The sequence below is a fragment of the Kwoniella europaea genome, chromosome 3 (assembly GCF_036810445.1).
Source record: "Kwoniella europaea PYCC6329 chromosome 3, complete sequence".
In the NCBI taxonomy this organism is placed as follows: Eukaryota; Fungi; Basidiomycota; class Tremellomycetes; order Tremellales; family Cryptococcaceae; genus Kwoniella; species Kwoniella europaea.
Genome location: NC_089489.1, coordinates 1819836 through 1841662, shown reverse-complemented (window position 1 = coordinate 1841662; position 21827 = coordinate 1819836). Strand labels below are relative to the sequence as shown.

The 21827-nt window shown below is 44.6% G+C and overlaps 8 protein-coding genes and 1 non-coding gene across 9 annotated transcripts; 6 read left to right on the top strand and 3 right to left on the bottom strand.

Moving 5' to 3' along the window:
- Positions 1-228: 228 nt before the first annotated feature.
- On the bottom strand, positions 229-2404 carry V865_008544 (uncharacterized protein; the record flags this gene model as incomplete). The annotated part of the gene is made up of 9 exons (XM_066232278.1): positions 229-367; positions 428-714; positions 774-1062; positions 1130-1425; positions 1482-1604; positions 1670-1810; positions 1869-1942; positions 1997-2016; positions 2073-2404. 9 exons carry the CDS (start codon positions 2402-2404, stop codon positions 229-231), a joined length of 1701 nt encoding a protein of 566 aa, XP_066088375.1.
- A 401-nt stretch (positions 2405-2805) lies between these two features.
- V865_008543 (uncharacterized protein) lies at positions 2806-4898 on the top strand (the record flags this gene model as incomplete). Its single annotated transcript, XM_066232277.1, has 10 exons — positions 2806-3016; positions 3076-3197; positions 3253-3397; positions 3459-3629; positions 3686-3831; positions 3898-3987; positions 4048-4289; positions 4352-4479; positions 4539-4640; positions 4735-4898. 10 exons carry the CDS (start codon positions 2806-2808, stop codon positions 4896-4898), a joined length of 1521 nt encoding a protein of 506 aa, XP_066088374.1.
- A 747-nt stretch (positions 4899-5645) lies between these two features.
- V865_008542 (uncharacterized protein) lies at positions 5646-6070 on the top strand (the record flags this gene model as incomplete). Its single annotated transcript, XM_066232276.1, has 2 exons — positions 5646-5659; positions 5734-6070. The coding sequence occupies 2 exons, from the start codon at positions 5646-5648 to the stop codon at positions 6068-6070; spliced, it is 351 nt and encodes a 116-aa protein (XP_066088373.1).
- A 520-nt stretch (positions 6071-6590) lies between these two features.
- V865_008541 (uncharacterized protein) lies at positions 6591-7096 on the top strand (the record flags this gene model as incomplete). Its single annotated transcript, XM_066232275.1, has 2 exons — positions 6591-6685; positions 6766-7096. 2 exons carry the CDS (start codon positions 6591-6593, stop codon positions 7094-7096), a joined length of 426 nt encoding a protein of 141 aa, XP_066088372.1.
- A 299-nt stretch (positions 7097-7395) lies between these two features.
- On the top strand, positions 7396-7488 carry V865_008540. The gene has a single exon. It is a non-coding gene; the product is annotated as a tRNA-Ala (tRNA).
- Positions 7489-7677: 189 nt separating this feature from the next.
- On the bottom strand, positions 7678-11141 carry V865_008539 (uncharacterized protein; the record flags this gene model as incomplete). The annotated part of the gene is made up of 13 exons (XM_066232274.1): positions 7678-7911; positions 8019-8300; positions 8379-8459; positions 8523-8740; positions 8805-8913; positions 8978-9284; positions 9342-9469; positions 9551-9753; positions 9854-9948; positions 10013-10391; positions 10505-10867; positions 10934-11049; positions 11116-11141. 13 exons carry the CDS (start codon positions 11139-11141, stop codon positions 7678-7680), a joined length of 2541 nt encoding a protein of 846 aa, XP_066088371.1.
- Positions 11142-11528: 387 nt separating this feature from the next.
- V865_008538 (uncharacterized protein) lies at positions 11529-15914 on the bottom strand (the record flags this gene model as incomplete). Its single annotated transcript, XM_066232273.1, has 21 exons — positions 11529-11569; positions 11639-11845; positions 11926-12106; positions 12192-12332; positions 12411-12572; positions 12649-12798; positions 12874-12917; positions 12977-13244; positions 13386-13634; positions 13710-13799; positions 13867-14411; positions 14468-14516; positions 14567-14671; positions 14732-14856; positions 14923-15066; positions 15161-15317; positions 15397-15404; positions 15467-15532; positions 15596-15676; positions 15735-15752; positions 15821-15914. The coding sequence occupies 21 exons, from the start codon at positions 15912-15914 to the stop codon at positions 11529-11531; spliced, it is 2925 nt and encodes a 974-aa protein (XP_066088370.1).
- A 649-nt stretch (positions 15915-16563) lies between these two features.
- V865_008537 (uncharacterized protein) lies at positions 16564-17123 on the top strand (the record flags this gene model as incomplete). Its single annotated transcript, XM_066232272.1, has 2 exons — positions 16564-16659; positions 16737-17123. 2 exons carry the CDS (start codon positions 16564-16566, stop codon positions 17121-17123), a joined length of 483 nt encoding a protein of 160 aa, XP_066088369.1.
- Positions 17124-17539: 416 nt separating this feature from the next.
- Positions 17540-21331, top strand: V865_008536 (uncharacterized protein; the record flags this gene model as incomplete). The annotated part of the gene is made up of 12 exons (XM_066232271.1): positions 17540-17675; positions 17730-17854; positions 17938-18035; positions 18173-18410; positions 18577-18732; positions 18794-18952; positions 19018-19248; positions 19311-19786; positions 19918-20105; positions 20170-20781; positions 20850-21091; positions 21188-21331. The coding sequence occupies 12 exons, from the start codon at positions 17540-17542 to the stop codon at positions 21329-21331; spliced, it is 2805 nt and encodes a 934-aa protein (XP_066088368.1).
- Between the last annotated feature and the right edge of the window lie 496 nt (positions 21332-21827).

Genomic DNA, 21827 nt, shown 5'->3' with positions numbered 1-21827 from the left:
TTTGGATGCAATGTGATTCTCTCATGATCATGACCATGATCTTCTTCACTTGAATTGATTTACATATGTGTTACCCAATCTTCTCCTGAGACGTATGCTAGTAAAAATTGGGGTTGATAGATGTGTTCAGTATACAATTGGTAAAGTGGAAAGACAACATTAACAGATGGATTGATAAGTATAAAATTGAACTAGGGATCTCATAGGAAGGAAAACAAATTTAATCGATCATCCGATACGTGATCGTTTCGCCGCCCAATCATCTCCACCTACTCCTGTAGGTAATTCACCTAAAGCCATTCTTGGTCCTTGTCTGTCATATCCCGTCTGACCTTGACTAAAATTCGGAGGTTTGGTTGGAGATGCGCTACAGATTATAATCATTAAGACCATTTCACAGACAGGAGATCTTGAGAAGGAAACGTACCTGCGTATATCGCCAACTTCTTCATTCCCATTCCTCTTGACCCCCCTCGCACTGGCGAAACCATCAAGCTTAACGTTTTCTCCATCATCACTCACACCATTGCCATTCATCCTGAAATCCTCCCGCTCATTTTTCAGCTTGGTAATTGCTCGTGCAGCTACATCATTGATCCCTCCCGAAGGTATCTTAGGTGATTCAGCTCTGATAGGTGGTGATGACGAAGTGTGCATTGCGGAAGCCATGGCGAGTCGACGAGCTGATGCTGCCGCCGCGTTGGAATTTGCGTTCTGTCGAACATCCATCATCAGCTTGACTGAATTCATGAATGGGTGGTGATTAATCTCACGTTGGCTACTGCGTTACCACCCTGTGCTGCAAACCCTCCTATAGGTCTAGGTTTCACATTCGATGCCTCGGGAAGTGTCTTTCCACTTCCACCCGATCCTGATCCAGATGAATTCCCACTGCTTGGTTTCGAGCCTACCTGCCCAGGTTGGTTATACGATATTGACGAGTTGTCTTGAGCAGACTGTTGAAGTGCATCAGGTCGGTGACGATGCTGATAAGTCGGTTGATCAGGTAATCTCGATGGTCCGGCTTGAGCATTTTGTTGCTTCGAAGTATTGTTGATTCTCCTGCGATGACATGATGTCGATTATCAGCTATTATCTTTTGTTGGCATGATAGAGGAAGCTGACTGACGAGTTTCCGTTCTGATCAGGTACATTGGAGTCCTCGATCTGATTCAGAAACGAATCATCCAAAAATTCAGCATCGAAATGCTCGTCCATGAACACATCTCCTTCATGGTCGTTGATCGACTTCAAAGGCGTTCCAGGGGCGATTATGGGCGGCTCTGCTCTAGCTTGAGGACGGATGGGCTGAGGCTGTTGTACAGGCACGGCTGGTTTGGCTTGCTGAGGAACGGTGGATGGTCCTGGTGCACCGGCTGGCATAAACTCGGGTCGTCGTTCCAAATCATTTTGGTTGAATTTGGCCTATCAATATGTCAATTATGATATGACCTGTATGCGAAGAGTGTACCTTAACTTACCGGAGGTACTTTGATCTTGACCACTTCTTTGGTATATTCCTTATCGTACAGACAATTTCCAAGGACATTACCGAACGTTCGTAATGCTCTTTTGGTAGCATCTGTGACAGCTTCCTTCTGGGCCTGAATATATATCATATAATCAGCTGTTGCTCTATAAGCCGATGTTCAAGTGGACATAAGCTGACTTTATCCAACGCTGCCGACTTCCCCCTTATATTCTCTCCTTGCCCACAGCCTACATCTTCGTGATAACATCCATCTAGCAGTGTTATCCTTATTATCGCAGTAACGTTGACTGATACTCGCCCTCCCTCTTTCTCGTCAATCTGGACACAGTCCAAGCTTTAGCTGATATGCGTCTCACCCAATCTAGACGAAACCCACATAATCCGTTTTCAGCGAAACTATCGAGGAAGACCATCCGTTGAATCCGAATACTTCGTTCGCGAGATTGATGACTGCACAAGTAATCAGCTATCTGGGTTAACACCTTTACTATCACGATAGATTACCTTTCCATCCTTCTATATAGCTATTGCAAGGAATACTATCAGCTCAACTCGACATTTCTACCTCCGATCAGCTCACCTCAGTTTCGGTCCTCCCCCTGGACCAGGTCGTTGGGTGACGTATTCGGGACCTAGCTTCCTCGCAAGTCTAGCTTGAAGCATCTGTATCCTCTCTTCTGACCAGGAAGAGGTTCCCTGGGTAGATGGTCCAGCCGTGAATGACTGTTGTCCATGGTGTGACATCCAACTTTCGCTGGGATCCATATTGACGGTCCTTGATGGTGGTCTAGCTGAGGGTGTACTACTTCGTGGGATAGCTAGATGTGCAGGTCGACTGAATGAAGTTGATATATCCCCTATGAACGGTTTGCGGTCTTCGTATGACTCTATGAGACGAGCGGAGAGACTCATTGGGTGGCGAGTGGGTTATGGGGAGGAGTGGGATTGAAGTCGAAATGGATGTGGGGGAGTCGAGAAGGTGCAAGGTCTGCAGGGGTAGTCTTCGTCTGTCTATCTTATGGGATCGAGTAGGGTTATAGGTGATTCCTGGAGAGTTGCGATCATAAGATACTGACGAATAGCAGGAATGATGGTGTCTTGTGGTTGACTGTGTATGTTCAGTGGTTCAGTTGAAAAAGACAAACACGTCACTGTCATTACGTAACCCATCCGACATGACCTTTTTCTCGAATCTGACGCGTCCGTCTATCTCTTGTAGCTGGATCGAATTTCATCTACCACTTACTGCACTTACTTCTCCAAACCTAGTCCTTGCAAGATACCCAGAGTAGACTCCCTCTTAGCTGATCATGATGGCCGAACCGCTACCCGAGCCAGCTGGAGGAAGATCGATGAGACCCAACCCTTCTTATTCGACCCTACAGGAACTATCGAAACCGTTCATACTCGATTCAAATCACCGGTCGTATAAACATCAATATGCGAATATATACTTTGTGCGCCTAGTAGAGCTGAGGCCGATAGTGGAAGAGAAAGCCAATGAGAGGTGGAAGAGCGTGAGAGGTGAGCTTGGTCTCTCAGAAATATCATGATTCAGCTCATGTCTTGTATCTGTTCAACAGGGAAACCACCATTATTACCTCGTATATTGAATTTGACTCGATCTCAGTTATGTTACATCGTTGGAACAGTGTATTTGGACATGCCGCTGAAACCCAACGTACTGGAGGATATGGCTAGAGATGTAAGCTTGCCCTCTTTTGGTGAAGGCAGTAGCTCACCCAATTGTCAATTCGTAGCAATGGCTGGCACCTCCTGCTCCGCGAACTAAATTCTTCTCGGCTCAAGATGCCGTACATCTCGAAGATGAGTCTGGGCGAGTCAGATTAGTAGGAGAAAGGATAAGGAGGGAAAGGGATAGACAGGGTGGTGGTTTGGTAACTGGTTAGTAGTGGATCCCCAACTTTTGATGTGTGAAGCATAGCTAATCGATCGTGGACGATAGGTGTAATCATGGCTGCTCTTGGAATGGAAACCTCTTCAGGCGATTTCGAAGTGATAGATCTCTGTTTCGCTGGTCTCCCAGACAAATTAGATGTACAAGCTGGACCATCATCGAAAGCTAACGGAAAAGGTAAAGGAAAGGCTAACAGTGATGAAGATGTGGACATGACGGGTGAGCTTGTCCCTCAATTCCCAACGCCTCTCAAGTTGACAAATGTCTTTTCTTAGGTAACGGCGCTGATGGGGATGGATCAGATGAGAAGACCTGGGTAGCATTGGTATCAGGACTATCGGTGGGAGCACAAGAGGCTCCGGCGGACTTGAAATGTGAATTATTGGTGGAGTGGCTGACGGGTGAGGGAGGCGGAATATCTGTAAGCTGCATCTCAGGTGTTCCCATCCGCAGCATCAGCTTACTTTCTCATGGGTCCCATGAACAGGACCAACTGGAAGGAGGTCGTATAGCAAGACTCATATTAGCAGGAAACAGTCTGACCACTCCAGTGAGAGGGGAAGACGACAAGAAAATCGTGAGCCTGATTTGCAAGGAGCCATGCCTGGGTATGATGGCTGACATCTGTGATGCACAGAAACGATTCAATAACTCAAACAAACCTCTTTTTCCTAATCATCCTACCAAGACCTTATCTACATTATTAGAAGACCTCCTCTCATCATCTCTACCTATCAATATAATACCGGGACCCTCCGATCCAGCAGGTGCGACGTTACCTCAACAAGCTTTACCTAAAGTGATGTTTGGTACCAAGGATAAGACGGTGGGACTGGAAAGCGGTACTAATCCAAGTTGGTTAGAAATCGGTGGAAGGAGGTTAGTCCCTCGTTTTTACTTACACACCGGGACTGACAGTTTTGCTTATTTTGATTGTTCAGTTTCTTGAATAACGGTGGCCAGACATTAGATGATATTTTCAAGTATCTCCCTTCCGATTCCAGATTAGCAATGGCTAGAAGGACATTAGAATGGAGACATATCGCTCCCACTGCTCCTGATACTTTATGTGAGCTAAAATGCAACCCTATAGGAGGATGGTCTAGCTGACATACGGTGATGTTATAGGGATATATCCATTCCCAGATGCAGATCCGTTCATCATCAAACATCGTCCGGACGTGTATGTTATAGGTAATCAGCCTGAGTTTGAGACTGCTTTGGTAGGAGGTGAGTGGGGAATCGCTTTCATATCCTACACCTATGCTAATTTAACACAATCTCTTGTCATACACACGCTCACGTCCGACATTCGATTTTATAGACTCAGATACACAAACACGTATAATTCTACTTCCATCATTCGCTCAGACAGGTGTGTTAGCATTGGTATGCCTAGAAACACTGGAATGTAAGACGATAAACTTTGAAGTGCCCACTTGGATAGGGGATGAGGTGAAGAATGAAGAGGATGTGAAGATGGAATGATCAGACCAGATAGCGAAGTAGGCAAGTAGGTATACAGTATAATTACATGTTATCTTTGCATCTTGGGTATCAAACCAAGTGAATAAAAAGGTGTCCCACATTTCATATGGGTGACCGGAAAACATGGCTGTACTGTAATGACTAATTTGAGATGTATCCTCTTGAAGAAGAATTATGAATCTGACATTCTCTCTTTCACACAGTGGAACGAATTCATGGCAATGACTAATGTCTAAAAGGATGTACGAATTCACCGAGAACGACAAGACTTGTCAATGATATCACTCCTTTACTTACCTTTCACATATCATGGGCCTTTCAGGATCACAGGCGAACACATAGCTCTAGCTCAATATCAAATAGGGATCAATCGCATTTGACAGAAGCAAAATCAACGGAAAGACAAAAAATCATAAATCATGATATGACCAAGCTGAGACCGTACTCTAGTGATGCTTCGACAACATATCTCTATCCTTTGTCCAAAGTGAATTCTGACTTCGACCTCTTGCTTCCATTTGATTGCGCTCACTGCTGATACTGTCACATCATCCTCAACTCATAGAACTCACCTATTCGTTCCTTTGTCCTCTGACTTCGCGACTCTCGACCTGAAACCTGTAGTCAGACGATGTCTTCCATCACTATATGAGACGCCGTAAGGATTATAAGGAGCTTTCGACCCAATTCAGCAGAGTCCCAACTCCTCTGCAGCCAATCAACAGACTTTTGCCACTACTTGCCACGATGCTCAGTTGCTTGTAGGTGAAACAAAACCTGCATCCACCCGCACCATGCTCGAGACGAAGCTGACTTGATATCGTTGTGGGGATAGTAGCGATACAAAATCAACTTCTTACAGTCAGCCTGTGGACCCTTCAGCGCCCAGAGACTCTTTCGCAGGATCGACAAACAATGACACGATATTTATCGTCGAACGAACTCGATATCGAATGACGAAAGCTTTAACAGGAGATGGCAATAATCAAGAGCTAATCATCACACATGAAGATGGAGAAACTGCAATTGATAAGAAGACTGCAGAAATCCTCTTGCAATCTGCCCAAGCGCCCTATTCTTCGGACGGGGCGACTTTCGCAATTAGAGAAAAACTTTTCAAGACTGTATATTCTCAAGTCGAACATTTACCTGATGATCCGAATTGGCCTTAGATAATGAACGATGGCTGTGTCATGGTCTTTGCTATTTTAGTATTGACAGAAGTAATGGTCTGCTCAGTCCGGAGCTGCGACATAGTACACAGTATGTAGTTCTGCCGTTGAATGCAGAATTCGGATTTTCCTTCTGTTTCAGATTGGAAAGGCATACAGTACCCGATAATGTAGTGTTGGTCCATGATTCGATGGTAACATTACGCCTCTGAAATCAAAACGTATTGTCCTCCACGATGAATTGAGGCATAGTACTTGCTTTTCCGAAGTCATCGGCAAGGCATGAATCGATCTGGAAGTCAGATCCGCCGATATTGTCGGTCGCATCTTACTTTCATGAGTAAAATTACAAATGCGACCGAGTATAGCTATTCAGCTTAATCAGAGATATATGTAAGAGTCTCTTCTCCAGAATCTTCTTTTCAATAACAGAAACCACCTGTCTTATTCATATATCGCCACTTCGCGTGTCTATCCTTTACCCTTTCCTTGATACAAAGCGATTTTGCAAAATTCAACAATGGTCTTGAAACTGGTAGAGATCGTTCCAGACGTCTCTGAGGTTACTGAGGCAAACGAACGGAATGGAAGAGACGACGACATCTCCACAAAGTGGTGTGTACCCGAGCCACCTCTGTCAATCGAACATGCAATATCGTCCTATGCAGTGTGGTACAGGCTAACGTGATTAGCAGGCTCGTCACTGATATCTCACAAGGTAGGACAGATGTCAATGATAGTGTTTGGATATATCATAATGAACCTGGTCTTTACGGATACTATTATGGCCACTCAACCCAGACAAAGTCCATCACCACTATCAAAGATCGCATATGGACCACCTACAGAATTGCTGATCTGAGAAATGAAGATGAGACTTTTGAAGTATTTCCTAACCCTACTGATCCAGATTCAAAATTTCAATATGACCTGAGGAATGCGATTGTAGGGACTTTGAAATATGGTGGAACAGGTGATCATCATACATCACTTATTGCTTGGGCGATAGATGTGGATGGGTTATAAGTCATTTAACTGATGGTGTAGCTTGTGGAAAAGAAGGAGTTTAGGGATCAGTGCTGAGCTTTGGCCACATGCGAGTGGTCTATATATTGTGGCAGAACGATAACGTCAGATGATCCTTTTTCAGGGTTGGCCTTGTCCTGTGCCTTCGATGGCAATACCCTCTGGATATATCTTCTCGGCACATTCATCAAAGATGTATGATTCGATATGATTAGGGAATGTTTGACACATTGGGGTTCAATCGTTTGGAAACAAGAGACATTGAATATATAGCAGACAAAAACCACTAAAACATCGATGGGGATGTAGCTCATTTGGCAGAGCGCGTCATTAGCATCTTTCAAGCAAAGTTTGAATTGACGAGGTACCGGGTTCAATTCCCTGCTTCTCCAAAACTTTTTGTAGATCGTCTGTCTACCTGTAGTGATCTTTTTGCGTTCTTACTCCTACTCTTGTCTCTTCCCATCGATCTAGGATTGTCGAGCATGCCCATTCCAAGAGACAGATAGCAACATGACATGCATATACATTACAACTTGTCACTGTTACCATCCAAAGTCTGTGGATATGTGTTGTCATTACTACTTCCCAACCCTCCTTATAACCTCATCCACCTCCCTCTGAGCGATACCATTCGGAGCCTTTCTCTTCAATTCATCAAGTTTACCTCTATCATTCCTCTCTTTAGCAGACTCCGCAGCTTTACCCCAATCTCCACATAATACATATAAGTCTGCTCTTTGTCTGGGCTCGCAACGGGGTACGAACGATGCCGCGTGGGTCGATTGAGGAGGTGTAAGGGAGAGTAAATGAGTCTACGACAAATCAAGAGAATTAGTCATTTGTACATCTGAAAGAGTGAAAGCAAATACACATAATGTCTGGAAGTAGAATTGACAAGGCTGGAAGACGCATCACTCACAACAAACGGCTCATACCCTATCGGACTCTTCTTGCTTTTCGCAAACGCTTCTAGACCTTCCCAATCTTTCCTTTCAGCTAGGGCTTTCAACTTAATCCACCAAAACCTCTTATCAGGTACTTTCCAATCCGCTCTAACCCTTTCCGCCCTTTTGTTGAATCCCTCAAGTATAAGTCTATACATGAATTGATTGACCGATAGTCCGGAAAAAGTGAATTTATGTTCTAGTTCACGTTCATACGTCTGCTGTAATGTCAATAATCGATGAGCGTCATCTGCCATCTGTGTCAGATACAATATCAGCTGAATCACCCCACTTATATCAGAGGAACAGTGAGCATCGAAGTAGGAAAGGCGTACCTTAGACTCGAACAACCTCTCTTTACTCTCTCCAAATGACTTTGCCGCTCTCTTCAGGTGTTCTAACCTTTCTTCAGCGTACTATACCATAAACGTCCATAAGCACCTCAAAGCCCATATATCTCGAATAAAGGTCGAGCTCACCTCCTGCTGACCAGCCTCTTCCATCTCCAGACAACCATTCTCCGTCCTCCTATCGTCTTGATAATAGAAATCCCTCAACAAATCTCTATCAGCTTGTCTTGCATATACTTGAAGGAGATTGACCGCAGGTTTGAGTTTGGGCGTTATCGAATCATCTAAGATATGAAAGAAATCTCCTGGCGATAAGGTAGATCGTAGATGCAATAGGACTTGGTACACTACAGGAAACCAAGCTGACATCAGGTTCTGCTCGAGAATATGTCCATGGCAGGTCAAACTGACCTAAATCCGTATCACCTGAATCGACAGCTTTCTCCAAAGCGATCTTCTCCTCCTTCATCTGCAATAGCAATGGGACCTGTTCTGCAGCCCTTGGCTCATGGTCTAACAGCTATCATTGCCTTGCATCAGCTCTCTTAGGTCAGACTGATACAGGCACGATAATGGGGACATACCATAGTAGCCAACCTGGCTCTACCATTCTCCCAAGCTTTCCTTGCTATTTCAGCATAACTCACACCCTTCTCACCTTCCTTCTCGAACTTCTCCACTATCGCTCTGCAAACACTCTCGTCATCGCCTAGACCTCTATCAGAGGGATCCACACCTTTCTGCGATGATCGGATGATCTTGGCTGATGCCCAATGTGAAAGGACAGGGTCGGGACGTAGTCCCAAATGCTGTGATATACGCAAAGCGAGTAAATGTAGATTCCGAGATACGAGATGTAAGATCAGGGTAGCAGGGGAACTAGCTATGTACCTAAATCGGCTTTGCGTCAGCTCAATGTCAAAGAACTTGCAGGATTAGCTGACTCACTGTTCATAAGTTATCGGTACGCCGATCTCATAATATCGCACAGCGTTGAGCACTTTCAACGTCTGAGCCATAGTGACGAAATCACTTGGGTTATATAGATCCATGAATGCCCTTCCGAACTGTGCTGCCTATTAGATATCAGGCCCAAGGTGGTCAGTCTCTTCGTCCGATATCTTTGGTACGGAACATCAGCTTAGAGTGATATTTACCTTCAGCAACCTTCTCTGCCAAGTCACTTCAATTTCCCTTCCAGCAGCTTCCACACAAGTGTCCACTGCGTTGGCCAGATCCGGTCTGATACTCCTTATACTCTCGTCCGCTTTCGGAGACTTGCGTTCGAAATGATCCAAGGCGTCATATAGGATCGCAGCGGGATGTGACGAGCCAGGTGAGAAGACGGCTAACGTGCAGTCTGTGATAGAATACCTCATCAGCAAAAGGATTACTGTCCATACGTCGCTCGATTCTGACGAACTTGTCGCGGATTGGAACATGTGAGATTGCCTACTCACCTGGTACTTTCTGTACAAACTCGCATGTACCCGAAGAAATAATCCTCAAACCATCCAATTCACCCAGTATATGTGCAGAGGGAGGATATTCCCAGCTATCCAGATACAATCAGCATCCTTCAACTCGTTCATCTCATTGTGTCAAACCAGGTAGCTTACGATAGAGATTCTCCTTTTGGACCGACCAACACGACTTTTCCACTCCTATATCCCAGGGTAATAGCATTATCACCACACCACTCGACTCTTTCCGGTAACCCCTCTCCGAAAGGGGTGATATCGACTTCAGATAGATTTCGACTGAAATCAGATGATACCACCCATAATATCCCCGTCGTTGGATTTGACAATGCCAGAAATCGACCATTGGGCGAAATTGAAATGTGTGAGAATGGACCTCTGTTGATCCGCTGATCTATCTTTTCTAACGTATCTAAAGTGAGGATGGTCGATTGCGTGGAGAGGAGTAGTTGAATATGACCTGTTGGGGATATATCGGGTGAGAGGAGTGTCCACGATGTTGGAGATTCACTTAGACCTATCAAGTTGAATTTATCAACTGTGCAATCAGCCTCATGGTCTTTTCATGTTGCGTGATAGAACAGTTGTACAAAGTAGATTGTCGATATAGTTTGGCTTGTATTCACTCACCAGGACTGACCATCGGTACACCCCTACCACCTCTCCATCCCTTCACTTCTACAAACTCCCCTTCCCTAGTTAAAACGACCATCCCATCTTCGTACGCTCTCGCATCTACCACTCCACTATCTCTTATCTCGTCGCCTAGAGAGTATTGCTTGTAATTTGTTATATTCGATAGGTCATATATCCTATATATCCCTTGATCCGATAATACCACCAAAGAAGAGATTGTGAAATGCATTAAGATGGGTGTGTTCAGTTCCCAAGGTATGGAGGAGATGAGTATACCAGATGATGTGTAGATATGTATTTTGGGTTTACCTGAATGACGGGATGATGGGAGTGGGAGTCGATCATCTCGGATCATCGCTATGGGCAAGAACAGTATATAACAAGTGAGAACAACTATAAGTCTGTAAAATGTGAGGTACTGACCTATAGGACCACCATTCTTTCCTACTGATATGATATACTCTGATAGATCAGGTACGTTCCATGACATTGTGTATATCTCTTCTTTCCTGTAGAACACATTTTGAATCGTATCCCACCTAGAGTCTGGGTCAGTGATCATGCTGATTGGAGAAAAACAATGAAAGTAATATAGATAGACGTACGTCGCTGTTGGCGATGTTATTGACATGGTGATGAGACCCGAAGCTTCCCTTCCTTTGATGTTGATGTCCAGTGCGGAGTGATAGAGATGTCGATATCTGTGAGCATGAACTTATGGTCATCATCGTTGTTGAGCATCTGCTCATGGTCACCTTCATCATCACCGCTCATGACGCATTCAAGTCAACACACGGGCATATGTCGAATCTCCGTGAAAACCTACTCGTCCCCCACTCTGCCCCACTTCTGGGTCTCGGTATGGAACAAGTTCAATACATCCATGCATGGTATATAGGGATGAATCTCAAGAAACACAAGGAGAGAGACAAGTATGTACAATCTATCTATCAATGGTATATATATGTTCAAGTCATGGTTTAGTGAAACAGAGTTGGACAAATCGATGGCTACTCTCTTATCTAGGTGAATGAGACGAAGGTGAAAAGAACCACGATTCTACATTCCACCATATAACAATATCAGCAACAACGTCCTGTCATACCTCATTCGGTTGATACCACTCACGTCTCTTCCCACTAGCACTTTCATCTTGTATCCTCGCCAAAGGGGAATTACCGTGCATGCCACTAGCGATCGATTGGTAGACGGGTGTACCAGGTGGCATAGCAGGTGAAGAGGATGAAGTGGTCATGGTGTGTCCTCCACCACCGCCGCCTCGGAGCGGTTTGGCAATCCGTCCATGGTTGTATGGATTGGAATATTTCGCTTCGACTGATAATCACAAGCAAACATGAACCAATCAATCTATAATCTCACATAAATTTCATTGCTGGTCTGGGAGGATTACTCACTGTCGGCCAATTTAACTTTCAACTCTTGAAGCTGCTTTTCACTCTTCATGGTCTTCTTAGCTAACCTCTCTTCGGAGTTATTCAAAGCAGCTTCGAGAAGCTGGATTCGATCATTCCTGTTGATCAACTTTCGTTGAGTCTCTCCAACTTCCTTCTTCAAGCTTGTATTTTGTTCAACGAGCTAAAAATAAAAGAATATACCTCAGCCGGCGATCTTGCATTCGAATGCGACAAATTCACAGTCAAGCTGAGAAGACACTACTCACCTGTTTCTGGACCACATTCAATTGCTCCAAATTATGTTCCAAAAATTCCAATTTCCTCTGCTGAGCTCTCGAATTGGCCGATCGGGCGATCGTCTTGTATTGTTCTCGAACTTCATCAAGCTGCATCTCAAGTTCGACAACCTAGCAGAAGTCATACAACGAACATCAGCACACATCATTGTCGAATCCACATCAATGTATACAAACTCATTTACTCACCTTCTCACATCTATTTTGCAAATCCTTCATCAAACTCTTCTTAACAATTTCAAATTCGGCATATTGGATCTCATGCGATTTTCTAATCCTTTCCAACTCTTTAGCAGACTGAGCAAAGTTTTCCGATTCCTCGTTGCCCGCAGCAGCTACCGATAGTGCACGCTATGGAACCCAAACAACAAAAACAGATATCAGCTGGAAAGCTACTCGCCGTCTCAATTCGCAGCACGCGGCTTACGTTGAGCTCTTCGTTCGAAAGCTTATAACTTTCAACCATACTTTGCAATCTTCTTATCTCAGCCGCACGTGATTCAGCATGTTCATTCAAGTTCTGTATCTCAGCCTTGAGAAGTTCCTCGGAAGCTGTGAACTTTGATTCGAATTGGGCCTAATGAGAATCGCAACAACCAATTCATTAATTATCGAATCACTCTGCCTGGCGAGAGATAATCGCTCAACTCACTTTGATATCATCAATAGCAACATTTTGGCTTGACGATGTTTTCTCTACTCGGTTCGAAACAAATCAGCCTCGATCTCCATCTTGATTGCACCGTATGACTCACCTAAGAGCTCTTCGTAAGCCGCATCCCTCTTGCCCAACATCTTCTCCACCTCGCTTCTTCTCTTATTCTGCAGATCAGCTTCCTCCTGAGCTAGTCTCAATCTCTCTTGTAAATCTCTAACGATATCCTGGTTCTCTGCTAAAGCAGATCTGACAAGTTCTCTAGTTTGAGACTGAATTTCCTCGGCTGAGGTCGTGTTGTCTCTAGATTCCAGAGTTTGCAGGACCTGGCGTAATTTCTCGGAGGAAGAGTCAAGAATGGCACCGCCCTTTGTGTATGAAGGATGGTCAGCATCGCATCGTGTTTCCATTGTTCATTTTCGTTCTAGACTTCCATCACAGCGCTCGTTGCAATGCACCAAGCCTAATTCAGGTGCGGTGTGGGTAGAGTTGGGCATCGTAAAACTCACCATATCAATCCTACTCATCATCTCATTCAACATTTCCTGTTTTCTCTTTTCCTTCTCCTCCTCTTTCTCTCTACTTTGTACTTTCTTCAGTTCTTCAATCTGAGTCTTCTGCTCTTCGATATCCTTTTGAAGTTCTGCCACCTTCTCTTTGTAGTTGTCCAAAGTGATCGAGGCATCTTTAGATTCGGATTCCAGTCTAGCCGATAAGATTCGTAAATCGTTCAACTCAGTGGACATGGTTTTGTTTTCCTGTAAGCATACACCAGTAAGCTATCATGCTTTACTGAAAATAGCCATCGAATAAACATCGATGAGAAAGCTCACTTTGGACACGGAAGCCTCTTGTTCTTTCAAGTAGGCAACTTCATCTTTGATATCAGCCATCAATTTCTCTTGAGCTGCCAAAGCGGATTCCTACGACAATGACAAGAAGACATCAGCACCACAGAAGTTTTCGGCCTTGCTAGTGTGCATCATTCACCTTCTCAGCCAATTGATCACTCAATTCGTTCTCTCTCTTCAAGAATTCCTCTCTCTCATCTTTACTGAGTTCCATATTATACACCGTCGGAGTATCAGGTCTTGAGCCGTCCGTTAGGGCGGATGGCAACAAACCGCCGGGGGTATTTGACCTAGACGGAGTGCCCGAGGTATTACCGCTCGAAGGAGTGACAGGTAGAGGAGAAGTAACTCGCTTAGCAGCAGCTGCTGCTGCACCAGAAGAGGAAGTAGCAGCAGCCATAGGTGCGGCCCAGTTGGCTTGTTCCACTTTCCCACCGTTCCTCCATATTTTCACTTCTTCCTCCAAAGCCGATGCGTGTTCCCTTACCGAAGCCAATTCAGCGACTGTCTTCTTGAGCAAGGCCTTGAGCTCCGCAGGAGACATCTCAACATTGACTCGAGCCTTGTTCTTGATTGATTTAGCTCTCATACCGAATCGTAAAGTGGACAAGGTTTCAGCTTCGTTGAATGTCGCCGGGGAACAATTGATGATCAACGTTGTACGGGAATTACCACCAAGAGATTCTGTGTGCGAAGATCATAATCAGCAATGAGAATTTTAGTCGTACTGAAAGACATACCTTGTAAGATACGGGTGAGTTTGGAGTCTCGATATGGCACGTGCGACGACTACACCAGAAATCAGCTGTACTTCAGATGCGATTCCAAAGCTGACACACCTTTCCGTCCGTCAAGGCGTTGATGACCATACCAAGAGCAGATAAGGACTTATTGATTTTCTTAGCTTCTTCGAGCGTTTGACCAGTTGCACCGGTCTTTCCAACCTACTCTCAGAGCAAATTCAGCTGCTTGCTTACTATAGAAACCATATATTGTCGACTAACCTTCTCAGACCCCGCCAAATCCACCAAATAGAGATTACCGCTCTTCTGACTTCCCGTCTCAGTGTTTCGTTGGTGTATACCAATCACGAAGATAGAGTGAGATCGAGAAGATTCAGCGTTCATATCTATAGCATGACGGTATCAGTTAACATGTATTACCCTTGCTGGGACAGGCGATCGGAACAACTGACTGGTTGAGGAGACTGCTCGACTTGCTCCACCAGCTTTCATCACTTTATATACTTCAGCTTCCGATCCAACATATACATCCGTAAGGTTCTTGACATATACTCCTCGAGCTTTGTCTTCATGAATCGATAGATTATCATTTTGAGCTATCACCGGCAAGCATCAGTAACTGCCCAAGGTCATTTGCGCATACACATCGACAAAGGGGAGACCGTTGACTTTGAAGGGAAAGTTACTCACGGGCAAGCAGATCTTTGATCCTCTCCATGTAAATCTCCATATAACTGACTTTGACGGTATATTCAATAACGCTATCTGCCGAAAGGATACTAGCGAAGATCTGTTCGACTATACGTGGGATCAAACCTTTCAATGCTGGGTTTTCTATGTCTGCCCCCTGTATGGAGGGACAGGCATGATCAGCTAGGTCATCAGGACTGGGCCAGAACAAAGAAGCTGATATAATATGTACATACCATCATTGCTGTTTCAGAATAACACTCATCAGCTTTACTCCATGAGGACGGTGAGGAGTATCAAGCTCACTATAGGTTTTACCTGAACCTGTCTGACCATAACAGAAGAGAGTACCGTTGAAACCAGTCATAACATCTATACTCGAGGTATGTCAGTTGTTTTGCTGTCTCTTTGGACAGAGTAATATGGTTAACTAACCTTCTACAATCCCTTTCACACCCCAATCGAAAATATCATGTTGTTTCGTATTGGTATCGAATACTCTATCGAATGTGAAGCCTGTATACGGATGTATAAGCTAGATTCTCGTGAGAACGGTATGAATCTCTAAGCTCACCGTCTTTCTCAGGTCCAGCTACCCGTAGTGACGCTGCATCAGCAACAACGTTGACATGGACTACAAAGATTATGCGAAAGACATACCCAAAGAAGTTGAATTCTTCATCTGCACCGTCGTGAAGTCCGTACTGATATCTACACATGTCGCGGACTTTGACTCTGTCTCCATACGATTCATTGGCCGGAATCTGGGTTATGCGAAGTATCGTTAGCTGATTGACACTGTCATCCATTCCAGCTATACCTACCGGCAGACTACCTATGAATAGCAGGGTGGATCAGCTTTAGTCACCCACGCCAACGTGGGAGCCGGGACAGAGAGAGGAAGCTAACTTACTTTGATGTTGTTACCTGACATCTTCGCCACCTCTCACTTCTGTCAAAGGCTGCCAGGCCGCTAAAGCTTCCAAAGGTGACCAGATGGACGACGAAGCAAGATAAGAGATGGGGTATGACACTGGCTGTCGCGATGCCTCTTCCGTTCTTCTACTCTTCGTCTGCGAGTCTGAGGCCAATAGATGAGCGAAGTGAGTGGATATTGTATGTATAGCAGAAGAACAATTAGGTGATATCTGTTACACATGTACATTGAACCAGCCTGGTTTAATGAGAGATGGAATCTGACACGCGCACTGATCCATTGACGAAAACAATCACGACCTCATCCAAATACGTAATAGCCACGTGGCATAAACTATTCAGCTCAATCTATTGAATTTGCATCAGCGAAAGCAAAAAGATGCAGCAATGCCATGAACAAAGAAGGGCGATCTCGATCCTACTTACCTATGTCTCCAATTGAATGACCATCATCGTACCCAATCAACATGTCAAGAGCATCAAAGATCTTTTTAGCATCCTCCTTCCTAGTCTCCGGAGTGACAGTATGGGGTGTGCATTATATACAGAAACGGGAATCTGATGTGAGCCAAAGATCTCTTCCCCTCGCCTCTCTCCTTCCCTTCTATATCAGGGATCGTATACTGATGAAGGACTATAGACAATGTATCAAGGGGTGATAAAGGACGAAGCTAGAATAGCAGCCAAAGCAGCCGCATCAGCAGCTGCAGCAGTCCTCAAACCCATCACTCCATCTGCACTTACTTCCCAACCTTCGAAGGAAGTAGCAAGTACAGCTCACTCGTCTGGAACACCATTAAATACACCTTCGTCGCCTGTTCAACAACCTGCTCCTGTGATAGACGAGGAATGTACGACCTGTGTGATATCGCCTCCACCGCAGTTACTCGAATCGCAATCGAAGGAACAGCGAGCTAAAGAACGAGAATTGAGGATGAAAGAGTATAATGAACAGAAGAGTCTCGATAGTAGGTTGAGGAATGAGCAGGGTGTTAGCGAGCAGCCGACGGGAACAAGGCTGGTGTAGAAATCTCGGTTGGACTCGTTAGAGGTGTTATCCACATGGTCGTTTCTTAGGTTTCTGGCAGAGGGAAGGGAAGGGGAAAAGATCGGATTAGTCATATTTATGGATACCTAGCATATCAATCTGTTGTAATATACCATAGATATCAATTTTTATATCTCATATCTCGATGTCAATGCATCGCACACCACTCTGCTCCCATCATCTATACTCACTCTACCTTGCAGATCATCTGGTATGTACAGGTAGTATTGCCATTAACTCATACGATGGCCGGTGCCACAATTTGATTCCGTCTCCTACCCCATCCCAAAGTAAATATTCGAATGCTCGTACATATTTTATCACTCAACCTACGATTTTATATCTTTTCACCTCATCCATACTCTGTTACAAGCGGAGTAGTCCCATTTCTCACGATGAGTTATCAAAACGGATTCAACCCTGCCCAGATGATGGGTTTCGGTAATCCCTATGCGGCAGCTTTCGGCTCACCAGGTGGTTATGGAGGGTACGGTTCTCCAGGAAGAGGTGGAGGAAGAGGAAGAGGAAGAGGTGAGCTGACCATCGTATGCACTGAACTCAAGCTGATAGATGCATTTTCATCAGATGATAGACGTGGTGGACGAGGTGGTGGTAGAGGAGGAGGAGGTCCAAGGGATAGTAGACCCCCTATACCTGAAAATTCAAATGCGAGAATGAGGAAGATGGTTCTAAAGTTGGGTGATGATGATGTGCGTTATCCCCCTACTTCTGGGAACATGTTACCAGCAATGAAGGGTAGCTGATGGATTTACTTCTCCATTCGCTTATGTAGGAATATCACCCAGTCGACGACCCACATCGATTATCTAGAGTGCTCAAGAGAGCTTGGAGGGAAGGTTCTGCGGGTGTCTGTGAGGGTTTCAGAATAAGGTGAGCCGTTTTTCGTAATACATTTCTGCACCTATCGTCATATTCACATACTCCATTCCGTACTTCTAATATTCACATCCCGCTATATGCTCAACAAAAAATACTGATGTCCTGCTTCTACCATATCATATCCTCAGTGTAACTCAACAACCTCACAAACACTCATACCTCGTTGTCCTACTCTTATCCCTCTCTCGACGCAATTCACCTACAACAGAACCTAACGAGGGTGACGAGGCTCAAGTTGGGGACAAACGTAAAGCAGATGATTCCAACGATGAGGATGTTGAGTACGGTCGTGAAGTTCTGGAGGATCTAAGTAGGGCCTTGAGAGGCTGGGTGGAGGGAAGAGAATGGCAGAATGTCAGGCTGGGAGTGAGTCCTTCTTTCTATCTCAATTCTCGAATCTCGAATCTGTATGCGGTCAAGAATGAGTGCTGCGGAAATACAAGCTTGATACCTACATAAGTCCCCCAATGTGACGAGATGGACCGCACCAAATTTAGTTCAATTACTGACAACGTTCATACATCATTTACAGCTCCAGTTCTTCTCCCTCCTCGTCCCTGCTGGTCTAGTCACCTCTTCGTCTCTTCTAGGCGTATATAAATCCTTACTCGCAGTTTTAGAGGAAGTTGGTGGTGGAGGAGATAGAGCCGAAAGAGCCGTCAGGGCTGTAGGAGAAGGCCTGATACGTGTAAGTGTATCAGCTGTAAAAACCTGGGCGCGGAACAGCTACTGATTCCCTCCTTTTACAGTCTGGCAGAGTACTGTACGAAAATCACCCAGAAGAAGTAGAAAACCTCGTCTCTGCAATCGAAGGTTATATAATCGGTAGGAGGAACGAAGTGAAATCACTGGTTGATCCTTTCTCACCGGTCTCGCTGGATGGCCAAGAACATACACCCACACCTGATGTCAGTGATCCTGATCTGTTATAGACTCAAAATATGAGTATAGCTGAATCTCGAGATGAACATAGACGCTCGACAACTTCCTTTCCGCTCTTCATGCCTTACGTGCCGACTCTTTCGCCCTTCCTCACAGTCTACCTCGATATTGGGAATCGGCGACATTATCCGACGGAACAATTCAATCGGATCCATACGAATTGTCGCCCATCTCGATGCCACCTGAGATGTACGCTGTAGACTCGAACGAACTAGATAAAGGTGAAGGTAGAATTGGGAATATAAAGCTATTCGGGGACGATGTGAGCTAGGTATCCTTCACAGACTATAGAGATCTTCAGCTGATCCTTGGGAAAAACGATAGGTCGTTCCTCCACCTGAGACATTGGAAGGATGGGTACTCCGAAGTTTAGTGTTAGATATCATAAACATATACGAAGTGAACCGAAAGGAATGTGCTACACTACTTCTCTCATTCAGAAAATTCTTACCTTCAAATACGTTCAAACCTGTCAATCCACCTACCGAAGAAGATGAAGACAAAGTACTATCGACCTGGTCCAGTGAATCTTTGATAATATCGACGCTTCTAAATTCGTTGTTAACATTACCTAGATCAACCTATAAATCAATATACTATGGATCAGTGATAACTGAACTATGTAAGATCTCACCTAATACCGTTGCTCCCCCTGTCGGGAGGGCCGTAAGGAAGATTTTCAGTTATTTAGGTTCTGGCGGCTCAGAGGGTGCATTGGACGTTGAGTGCCAGAATAGAGTTGCGGTTTGGTTCAGTACGCATTTGAGTAATTTCGGGTTCCAGTGGATGTGGAAGGAATGGTGAGTTCTGTTCTTGCTTACGAATCATCCGGATGATCCTGATCAAGCGACCTCTACGGCCTTTTGATGTTTCCCCTTGTCTCACTACCGTCCTATCTACCCTGACTAATGACGTTCATCTCGTCTTTCAGGATCCCAGACTTGGACTTACCCCTTTCCTACCCAAAACGAGCCTTCATGCGACGTGTCACCGAATTGGAGGTCCGTCTGGCGTACTACGATCGTATCCTCGATACCTTACCCGAACCCATGAAAGCTGAAGGTGCAGGGGTGATCTCGTCTGAACCACCCGAGCCATTCTGGCCATATGAAAAGCCAGGTAAGTTTCTCAGCTCTGGTAATAGCCCTTAAGTTCCAAGTGGAGCTGACTCCTGTTGCCATAGATCACCCATTACACACCGAGGCTAAAGAACTTCTACAACTCTTCCGATCCAAGACTTCTCCTTCGGACATTCGAACCCATATTGAAACTCTACCAAATTCAAACTCCGGCCCTGGCGAATCTATATCAGAAGACATTCGAAAGATGGTTTTCGAGACTTTACTTCATCTAGGTTCGAGGTCATTCTCGCATTTCTTAAATGCTACTGAACGATATCTCGACCTATTGAGATATTTGACTTCTGAAAGTTCCTCTAGACAATTATTGTTAGAGAGTGTATGGACCTATTGGAAGCATTCTCATCAATTGAAATTGATAAGTGTTGATAAATATCTTCAATATGGTATTTTGGAAGGACTAGATATAGTAGAATATCTCTTTGAATCAACTGATTCGGACGAGGTAGAAGAAGGCGATGGGTGGACGGACGGATGGAAATTTGAGATACTTAAAATGACCATTGAGAAGCATGTTGGAAGGACCCAAAGTATCAAAAATAGATTAAAGGTGATCGAAAGAGAGGATGAGATGGCTAGAGCGAGGAGAGCAGCAGAGTTGTTGGAGAAAGGTGGTGATGTAGGTGAAGGAACGGGTGAAGAAGATATGGAAGAGGGTGAGTACTATTCACAACTGACACTTTTGAGAAAATGACTGATGTTTAGATTCAATTTGTTTTGATAGATACACGAGCGGAAGGTTCAAAAGCGTTTAACGATGCACAAACTTCCCTGGATATCCAATCGACAAGATTAGAAAAAATATTGATTGCAACTATCAAGCAATTCGTTACTTCATTATTGCCCATCAACTCGGCAAGTTCGAATCAAGGTTTGAAAGGTGTTTTGACGTTATTGAACAGTGGTGAAGAGGGGTTATGGAGTGTGCGAGCAAGATTAGGATGGTATAAGGAATTTGTCAGATTGGTAAGTCGTACTTTCTAACACCACATCACATACCAACTACTTTCGCCTCAAGTTACCAAAGCTGATTGGCTATTGAAATCCTGATAACTCTTATAGTGGTCTCCACACCTCATACCACTGGCGGAACCAATTGAGAATTCCGTATTCTCCCTTCGCTCATCTACGGATGAAAATGATGAGATTGATAGGAGAGCGGTCGAGCTGGTTAAGGGGATATGGAACAGCGCTTTGGAATTGTAAGATACCATCATTGTGACACAGTAATGAACCGTTAGGGGAAAGAAAAAGGAAAGTGGATAGAGTCGGTCTACAACATGTCATATTCATATGCAACAATATTTAATGGCTGGTATCGAAACTCCGACTTCAGGAATCTGGTAATTCGCTGCAATCGTATACGATCGGTGTCCGAAGTCATGGTCACAAGCCCCTCTTGCATTTTGAAGTGCCATAATGGCAAGTCCAGTGAGCAACTTCTACATATGAGTGTCATGATACCAAATGTCATGCACACCGCTGATGCTTGAGCGGAGATGGAATGTGTACTTGTGCTGTATACAGTACAAAAACTGGCATTTTACTAACTTATAAGATCGAAATCACGTTAGTTTCTCAGAGCTACTACCACTGTCGATTGATATGAAGGCAATAAATTGAGTGAGGAACTTTGTGAACATCTTTAGGGTACCCAAGTAGAACTCTGGATGACCTCGATTTTGGTGCAAGATTGAAACTG